The 9379-nt window shown below is 53.6% G+C and overlaps 1 protein-coding gene across 2 annotated transcripts; it reads left to right on the forward strand.

The window, feature by feature from the left end:
• Positions 1-1685: 1685 nt before the first annotated feature.
• Positions 1686-8366, forward strand: STX4 (syntaxin 4). 2 transcript variants are annotated; one of them, XM_011982508.1, is made up of 11 exons: positions 1686-2029; positions 2207-2308; positions 2420-2519; positions 2656-2730; positions 3167-3237; positions 6124-6232; positions 6312-6388; positions 6708-6845; positions 7742-7852; positions 7924-8019; positions 8113-8366. In XM_011982508.1, exons 1-10 carry the CDS (start codon positions 2000-2002, stop codon positions 8002-8004), a joined length of 894 nt encoding a protein of 297 aa, XP_011837898.1. In that variant the 5' UTR covers positions 1686-1999; the 3' UTR covers positions 8005-8019; positions 8113-8366. The 2 variants fall into 2 exon arrangements, with proteins under 2 accessions (XP_011837898.1, XP_011837897.1); XM_011982507.1 differs by having other exon boundaries at positions 7742-8362.
• The last annotated feature ends 1013 nt before the right edge of the window (positions 8367-9379 follow it).

Consider the following 9379-nt stretch of genomic DNA (forward strand, 5'->3'; position numbering starts at 1 on the left):
CTCCCAAAGTGCTGGGATTGCAGGCATAGGCCACCGCACCCTGCTAGAGCTGGGTTTTAACAGGAAGAGAAGAGCCAAAAATCCTCACATAGAATCAGACAGCACTTGACAGTTTCCAACCTCATCATCACTGAAGTTTAGAGCAGCCCATACCCATAAAGATGATCTCCCCATCCCCCCAAGTTACCCACTGTGCAGAGGGAGATCGACACTTAAGAGACAGGAAGCAACTTCCAGAAGTCCATAGCAACCCAGTCCCAGGAATCTGTTTCCTGACCAGGGCATAGCAGAAAGGGTCCATTCCTTTCCTTGCTTGTACCTTCACAGAAGCTTCCTGGACAGAGCCCTGGGGTCCAGGAGACCCGTTATTCATTCCCAGCTATGCTGAGACTTACTAAATGACCTTGGGGACTCCTTCTAGAGAATTTAAGTTTCACGAGTGCAGGAATTTTTATCTATTAGTCCTTGATGTATCTCCAGCCCTAGAACAGTGTTTGGCCCATAGTATGTGCCCAAAAATATCCATTAAATGAATGTTCTGTGCATGGTGGTGCATGCCTGTAATCCCAGCAGTTTGGGAGGCTGAGGCAGGAGGATTGCTTGAGCCCAGGAGTTAGAGACCAGCTTGGACAACATAGTGAGACCCCATCTTGTAAACATTTTTAAAAATAAAAAATGAGTGAATATCTCGATAGCCAGGATTAGAGAAGTGTCACAGTCAGAAAGACTGAAGCCTAAAGAAGACCAAGGAACCAGGGTCTTCATCCTCAGATACATGAAAGGCTAAGATTCTGTCCACAAGTATTTATAGAGGGCCTGTAATGTGCTTGGTACTGAGCTAGGAACTCCCCAGATTCAGTTAAGAACAAAGTCATTACCTGCCTCAGATGCAAGGCAGGGTCTGGGGGGTGTGAGTGGCAGGGAAGGCAGCGTGCTCACTAGAGACACTTTTCTTAGCCTGAGCTGCCCTGACATGGTCTGACAGCCCACAAGGTGGTGAGTGCAGCCGGGCTGTAGTGTTCAAGGAGGGCGCCGGCTGGCTGCCCACCTGTCAGAGGCTGCGCCAGGAGGATGCGGAAGAAGAGGTTTCTGCCTTGGCTGAGGTCACTTCCCACCCCTAGATTCCCTGCCCACACAACCCTGCAATTTTCTGACGCTGACGACTCGGATCCTATTATTTCCCGATTTTCAAGGTCCCATGATGCTGACAGCCCCAAATGCTAAGTCGTCAGTCCGCCCACGCCCCTGGACCCGAAAGCAATAAAGGCGAAGTCAGCAAGGGTCCTACCACCCACTGCCTCGAAAGGCCTCTGGGGGTGGTGGGCGCGCCCCTCCCCACCTCGCGGGGGCTGTGTGGGCGTCGTTCGGTGGTCGGAGTGCCGGGGACGTCGTGATGAAAACAGCGTCCCAGAGACGGCGCTGACAGAGCCGGGACACGTGACAGTCACAGCGTCACATTCTGCGGTCCACGAGTTTGGGACCGGGTTGGTCACGTGACGCGGTGGGGGCACCATGGGGTGATGTGAGATGCGGGTGCCTCAGATTACGTACAAATGACGTATTCCTACCCCTTTTGGCAACCAGATTTCCGTTGGAAGATGCAACGGTTCCGGTGACGGTAGCCAGTTCTCGCGTCCAGGCAGCTCCGCTTCCGCTCGGGGCGCAACAACTTCCGACTCCACCTTCCCAGCCTCGGGCGAGGAAGAGACGCGACCATATGCGCATGCCCTGAATTTATCACGGAGGGGCGGGGCTGAGGCTGCGGGAGCTGGAGGGGTGAAGAAAAGGGAATTCCAACCTGTGGAACCTTGGGGGGTCCCCGGGGTCGGCGCCTTCCCATTGACTGTGGGCGGTGCAAGGGACGGAGGCTCTGGTGGCTCGTGGGGGTGTTGGGGTCCGCAGGGGGAGGGAGGGGAGTGTCAGAGTGTGAGTGGGGTACGGGTATTCCAAGTTTGCGGGCCTCCCGGTCTGACGCCGGGGAGGGAGAGCTCAGGCCGCCATGCGGGACAGGACCCACGAGCTGAGGCAGGTGAGACGCCAGGGCAGCGGGGATGGGGGCGGGCGGACGAACTGGAACGCAGGACTCCTGGTCTTCGGGGTAGGGAGGGGTGGCTGATGGCCAGGAAGGAAAGTCCCGGAAGCCTGTGGGTCCTGCGGGGTGACAGCCGCAGCGAAACAGTGGTGCCAATGACTCCGGGCCTGGCAGGGGGATGACAGCTCGGACGAAGAGGACAAGGAGCGAGTCGCGCTGGTGGTGCACCCGGGCACGGCACGGCTGGGGAGCCCGGACGAGGAGTTCTTCCAGAAGGTAAGGGGATGGAGTCTTGGCCTGGATTCGCGAGGGGGTAGGAGGACCCCAGGAGCAGCGTGGTCTGGAGTACCCCATATCTCTTTCAGCCCTCTCGGTCACCCTCCCCAGGTCCGGACAATTCGGCAGACTATTGTCAAGCTGGGGAATAAAGTCCAGGAGTTGGAGAAACAGCAGGTCACCATCCTGGCCACGCCCCTTCCTGAGGAGAGTGAGTGACACCCCGGCTGCATAGCGCATGCTCCACCCCAGGGATTGTGGGGGTTGTAGTTCCACGCAGGTGGTGGCCAGGGTGGTTTGTTGAGGTGGGGGCTGCTGTTTGGGAGTCGTAGCCTTCTCTTATTCAGGCATGAAGCAGGAGCTGCAGAACCTGCGCGACGAGATCAAACAGCTGGGGAGGGAGATCCGCCTGCAGCTGAAGGGTGAGCTACTGGGACCTCAGGCAGATCCTTCCCTCTGATCCTGCCCTGTTGTTGGTATATCTGGGGAGTGTGTGGCCCAGAGAAGCCAGTGATATATCCAGGTCACACAGCAGGCCTGGTTCTAGCATCTCTGTCTCCTGGCCTCCAGGCCATTGTACTCTCCACAGCACAAGGCAGTCTCTCAGGTTCTTTTATTTTCAATGAAACCATTTACTTACACAGTTATCACTGCCCACTGGGCATTCTTTGGGCAGGGAGATGGAGTTTTGTTAGGTGGCCTCTGCATTCCTATGGGAACTCAAGTGATGTAATGCAAAGAAAAATAAACTTACTTTCTCCTCTTGGAGGCTCAGCCTTAGTCATTTTATGATAAATTATATTTCCCTAAAAATCCTATGGAGACAAGTACCCCCAATACCCCTGTGTCTTCCCACAGCCATAGAGCCTCAGAAGGAGGAAGCTGATGAGAACTATAACTCCGTCAACACAAGAATGAGAAAAACCCAGGTGGGTTTTTTTTCTCAGAAATGACATTTCAGCAAATGTTTCATGAAGTATTAGATGACAGATGTATGAAGGAAGGGCCTGCAGGTGTCATGGAGTCCAGTTGGATGATTTTTCCAAGTGGGAAACCTGAGCTCAGAGAGAGAAAGAACTTGCTCAAGGTCAGGAAACCAGGTCTCCTGATGCTCACTCAGTCCGGTTATAACACCCTGCTTTATTTTCTTCCATTCAATAAGAAGTTACTTATTGACCCCAGACAAGACCTAGGCTTGACTGTGGGACACGTTTTCTTTTCTTTTTGCCTCAGCCTCCTGAATAGCTGGGATTACAGGCGGACACCACCATGCCGAGTTAATTTTTGTATTTTTAGTAGAGACGGGGTTTCACCATGTTGGCCAGGCTGGTCTCGAACTCCTGACCTCAGGTGACCCTCCTGCCTTGGCCTCCCAAAGTGCTGGAATTACAGGCGTGAGCCACTGCGCCCAGCTGGGACACGTGTTTTCTAGGAGTCAACATGAGGAGTTAGGGTTCAATAGGGGATAAAGACATTACTCACATGGGATCTGGTGGCTAATGGCGCTGCCCAGGGAAGGAGAGTGAGAAGTCACAAATTGACTGGCAGGTTTGCTATCTATGTGACAGGGACATCCTTAGTCCCACAGGTGGAATTCAAGAAGTCAGGAAGTGGAACTTCCCTGGGGCAACACTGAAGAGGAACTCCCCTGGTGTAATATCTTTTTTTTTTTTAATTATTATTATTTTTTTGAGATGGAGTCTCTCTCTGTCGCCCAGGCTGGAGTACAGTGGCACAGTCTTGGCTCACTGCAACCTCCACCTCCTTCAAGCAATAATCCTCCCTCAGCCTCACAAGTAGCTGGGATTACAGGCGTACACCACTACACCTGGCTAGTTTTTTATATTTTTTGGTAGAAATGAGGTTTCACCATGTTGGCCAGGCTGGTCTTGAACTCCTGACCTCAAGTGATCCACCTGCTTTGGCCTCCCAAAGTGCTATGATTACAGGCATGAGCCACCGTGCACGGCCCCTGGGGTGATATCTTAGTAAGGAGATTTGCAGTGATCTGACTGGCCCTCTCTGTGTCCCCAGTGAGGAGGATACCAGGCAAGAGGTCAGGGTTGGAGTAGTTGAGCCCAGGGCTCAGCAAGGACCCCAGATTGAAGATGAAACAGCTTGGGCATCTTGGAAGGGTGCAGCTGGAACCAGGAGAGCAGATGTATCTCTGGAAAAGGAACTCCAAGGAATGAGCATATTTAAGGCCTCAGAAGAAGGGCCAAGGCAGAGCAGATGCCCCAGAGCCAGTGTTTCTGGGGAAGCCTGTGGTGGTGATTGGCATGAGTGGTCAAGGGCCCATGTGGCCCTTTTGCACCTGTTTTGCCCAGGCAGCATGTTCATCTCTAGGCATAGGAACTGTGGTGTAGGCAGCAAGGTTGGCATTCAGCAAGCATTCAGCAGTTACATATTGGGTGCCTACTGTGTGCCAGACCTTTTGGGAACTGTTTAGGATACAGCAGTGAATCAATGATCCCTATCCTCATGGAACTTCCCTTCTGGTGTAGACAATCACCATAATAAATAAGTGAATTATTTAGAACATAATAAGCATTAAGGAAAAAAGAGCAGGGGAAGAGGGACTGAGCATGTTGGAGGAGGGTAGAGTTGCAGTTCAAAGCAAGTGGAGGAAGCTTCATTCAGAAGGTAACATCTGAACAAAAGACTTAAAGGTGTTTGCAGGGAATGGGCATTCTAGGTAGAATGAGAAGTGAATGCAAAGGTTTAAGCTGAGAGTGTGCTTTGTCTAGGGAGGGCTGTAAGGAGACGAATGTGGATGGGCGGAGGGAGGGAACAGTAAGAGGAAGTAAGATCAGAGAGGTCATGGGAGAAGGAGAGATCATAGAGGGCTGGCCGTGCACCTTGGCTCACACCTGTAATCCCAGCACTTTGGAGGCTGAGGTGGGAGGATTGGTTGAGCCCAGGCGTTTGAGACCAGCCTGGGCAACATTGCGAGACCCCATCTCTCTCTTTGTTTTTTTTTTTGAGACAGGGTCTCACTCTGTCACCCAGGCTGGAGTGCAGTGGTGCCATCTCTGCTAACTGCAGCCTCCGCCTCCTGAGTTCAAGCCATTCTCCTGCTTCAGCCTCCCAAGTAGCTGGGACTACAGGCACCCACCACTGCACCCAGCTAATTTTTGTATTTTTAGTAGAGATGGGGTTTCACCATGTTGGCCAGGCTGGTCTTGAACTCCGACCTCAGGTGATCTGCCTACCTCAGCCTCCCAAAGTGCTGAGATTACAGGCATGAGCCACCATGCGGGCCAACCCTGTCTCTATTAAAAATAAAAATAGGCCAGGTGCAGTGGCTCACACTTGTAATCCCAGCACTTTGGGAGGCCCAGGTGGGTGGATCACCTGAGGTCAAGAGATTGAGACCATCCTGGCCAACATGGTGAAACCCCATCTCTACTAAAAATACAAAAATTAACCATGCATGGTGATGTTCATCTGTAGTCCCAGCTACTCGGGAGGCTGAGGCAAGAGAATCGCTTGAACCCAGGAGGCCAAGGTTGTGGTGAACCAAGATTGCGCCACTGCACTCCAGCCTGGGCAATAAGAACAAAACTCTGTCTCAAAAAATAAATAATAAATAAATAAAAATAAAAAAGATCATGGAGGGCCACATAGACTTGCTAAGGGCTTTGGCTTTTTGTCTAAGAGAAATGGGGGAGCCTGTCAAGGTCATCACAAAGTGGTTAAGGTGGCAGACCCCGCATAAGAGCTCATGCTATTTGCTCACTTTACTATGGGATTGCCAAGGCCCAGACCGGGCAGGGATCCTCCCGGGGCACTCAGCCTATATTCTTCATCTTTAGCATGGGGTCCTGTCCCAGCAATTCGTGGAGCTCATCAACAAGTGCAATTCAATGCAGTCCGAATACCGGGAGAAGAACGTGGAGCGGATCCGGAGGCAGCTGAAGATCAGTGAGTTGTGTGTGCCCAGCCTGGCCTGCAGGGGCAGGTAATCCCAACCCAGCCCTGAGCCTGGCATTTTCCTTCACAGCCAATGCTGGGATGGTGTCTGACGAGGAGCTGGAGCAGATGCTGGATAGTGGGCAGAGCGAGGTGTTTGTGTCCAATGTGAGTGGCCACAGCCAGCCCCTCTCTGCTGTGCCTCCCATCCCCTCTGAGTCCTATCCCGTTCTTGACCTCCTGGGCTCAGGTGATCCTCCTATCTCAGCCTCCCGAGTAGCTGGGACTATAGGTGTGAGCCACTGCACTCCGCTTGCTATGTCCCTTTCTGATTGAGGGGACCCTGAGGCCCCTAAGGGAATTAATTAGCTAACCTGGAGTCATCCGTCAGATTCCGGGCTGAGGGCTCCCCAGAAGTTCAACAGGAGCTTCTGACCTGCTGTCGGTCTCCCTGTGAACAGTTGCCCCACTCCTGCCCACCCCCTAGATCCTGAAGGACACACAAGTGACTCGACAGGCCTTAAATGAGATCTCGGCCCGGCACAGTGAGATCCAGCAGCTTGAACGCAGTATTCGTGAGCTGCACGATATCTTCACTTTTCTGGCTTCTGAAGTGGAGATGCAGGTGAGTGCCCCGCGCAGCCCCAGACGTGATACCAGGCTCAGTCCAAACTGCCAGCCTCCTGCCACCCTTAGATTCTCTCCCTGAGGCTTTTGTGTCTTCCAGGTTTGGCCATCCCCCCAAATTGGTGCTTATTCTTATCCTTAGCTGTACCCCGAGAATGGCGCCTGCCTCTGCTGCTACCCAGATACCCACTCCCTTCTGCATAGCACCCTGCCCTCTCTCCAAAACTTGAGCCTGCCCAGGTCTGGCCCCAGCCCTGGCTCCCCCTCCACTAACAGCATCCACCCTGATACCTCTCAGAGGTTCAGTCAGAGTTGCCTTAGAGGGGCTGCCTCCTAACATCTGTACAAGGCTGGGGTGGGGGCGGTGTTCCCCTGGCCCTGGTTGCGTGAGTTGAGTTGAGCTTCCAGCCCTGTCCTGGAGGAGCTGGCCTCAGTCATGCTACAACCAATGCCCTTTTGCAGCTGAGACTTACAGGAAAGAGATCTCATTCAGTAGGAGTACTGAGACCTGAGGCTGGTGGTGCCAGGAGGAGGCAGGGATAGGGAGGGCTTTGCAGCAGCTGTAGATAGGCCTGGAAGAATGGGTAAATTCAGACAGATTTGTGAAGGCACAGTTCACCATCTGTGAAAGGTATGAGCCATTTGAGGTCCTTAGCTCCAAGCTACCACTGCAGATAGAGGTCATATGGGATAAGCGAGCAGGGGACAAGGGACTACATGATAGAAGGGACCTGGAAGCCATCTCCAAGGAACCTGAACTTTTGTCAGATCGAGTCTTGCCCTTGTCTTTGTTAGTGCAATCTTTTTTTTCCTGCCAGGAATGCTCTTCAGTCATCTGGGGTGGGGTGGGCAAAGGCATCCTTACCTCCCTGAATCACCCCATCCTCTGAGCAGGGGGAGATGATCAATCGGATTGAGAAGAACATCCTGAGCTCAGCGGACTACGTGGAACGCGGGCAGGAGCACGTCAAGACAGCCCTGGAGAACCAGAAGGCGGCGAGGAAGGTGAGCCTCCCAGGCCCGGCCTCTGCCCCAGGCACCCTGTGTGACTTCCCTGACCCCCTCCTCTCCCACAGAAGAAAGTCTTGATTGCCATCTGTGTGTCCATCACCGTCGTCCTCCTAGCAGTCATCATTGGCGTCACAGTGGTTGGATAATGTCACACATTGTTGGTGAGATGTTGTGGGCTGTCCTCTGGCCTGCCCCAGCCCTGGCCCCAGCCCTCCCTTCTCCCTCAGACCCTGTTCTCCCTCCTTTCCTTACAGGCACTAGGAGCACCAGGGACCCAGGGCCTGGCCTTCTCTCCCAGCAGCCTGGGGGACAGGGCAGAGCCTCCAGCTGGACCCCTTCCTCACACTGGCCCCTATGCAGAAGGGCAGACAGTTCTTCTGGGGTTGGCAGCTGCTCATTCATGGTGGCCTCCTCCTTCAGGCCTCAGTGCCTGGGGGAGGCCTGCACTGTCCTGATTGGTCGGGACACAGTTTTGTAAAAAATTAAAAAACAAAAAAGAGCATAGAAAGCCCTGTGCACGTGTGTTCCTGGAAGGGCTGGCCCAAGGCTTCCGGGCATCCAACCTCCCTACCTCCTGGACGTCCCCAGGGCCAGGGCCAGGTCCAGCCCCGGCTGCTCAGGTCAAACTGCCATGGGTGCTGTGCCCACAGCAGGCTGGCTCTGCCTTTCTGTGCCCCCATAGGAATGGGTAGGCAGGGAGGGGTAACACCTGCATCTAGCTCCTCGCTCAGTACTGTCCCCAGGAAAATACCACTGTGAGTATCTGTCTTGGAAATAAGGCTGACCAGGCCAGGCTGGGATGCAGGTGAGATGGCGGTGTGTTGGGGGCATCAGTGGGCCTTCTTGTGGCCCAGAGGAAGAGGCACCATGAAGAACTGCCTAATTGAGGCTGTCACTTTGGATGCAGTGGACAGGGATGGTCTGGTTTCAGCAGGGATGACATTGGAGTGGAATGTTAAGTGGGGAGAATCTAGTTATGGAGAGAAGCTGGGGAAGAGGTTGCCAGGCAGAAAGCACAGGAGGGTGGGCCCTGTGACCAACAAAAGCATCATCTTTTACATAAGAGTTCAGGCAGGGCGTGGTGGCCCACACCAATAATCCCAGCACTTTGGGAGGCCCAGGCAGGAGGATCTCTTGAGCCCAGGAGCTTGAGACTAGCCTAGGCAGGATGGTGCAACCTCTTCTCTTTAGAGAATAATAATTTTAAAAATTAGCCAGGCGTGATGGTAAGTGTTTGTCGTCCCAACTACTCCAAAGGCTGAGGTGGGAGGATCGCTTGAGCCCAGGAGATTAAGGCTGCAGTGAGCCATGGTCATCCCACTGCACTCCATCCTGGGTGACAGAGTGAGACCCTGTCTCAATAATAGGCCGGGTGCCTGTAATCCCACCACTGTGGGAGGCTGAGGCCGGCGGATCACGAAGTCAGGAGATCGAGACCATCCTGGCTAACACGGTGAAACCCCATCTCTACTAAAAATACAAAAAAATTAGCTGGGCATAGTGGCAGGCGCCTGTAGTCCT

Source organism: Mandrillus leucophaeus, unplaced genomic scaffold (assembly GCF_000951045.1).
Source record: "Mandrillus leucophaeus isolate KB7577 unplaced genomic scaffold, Mleu.le_1.0 Scaffold24, whole genome shotgun sequence".
In the NCBI taxonomy this organism is placed as follows: Eukaryota; Metazoa; Chordata; class Mammalia; order Primates; family Cercopithecidae; genus Mandrillus; species Mandrillus leucophaeus.

Coding starts and splice junctions, on each gene's coding strand:
- STX4 (XM_011982507.1), top strand. CDS start 2,000: ATGCGGGACAGGACCCACGAGCTGAGGCAG. Junction 3,238..6,123: donor CAAGAATGAGAAAAACCCAG/GTGGGTTTTTTT, acceptor CTTCATCTTTAG/CATGGGGTCCTGTCCCAGCA. Junction 6,846..7,741: donor CTTCTGAAGTGGAGATGCAG/GTGAGTGCCCCG, acceptor TCCTCTGAGCAG/GGGGAGATGATCAATCGGAT.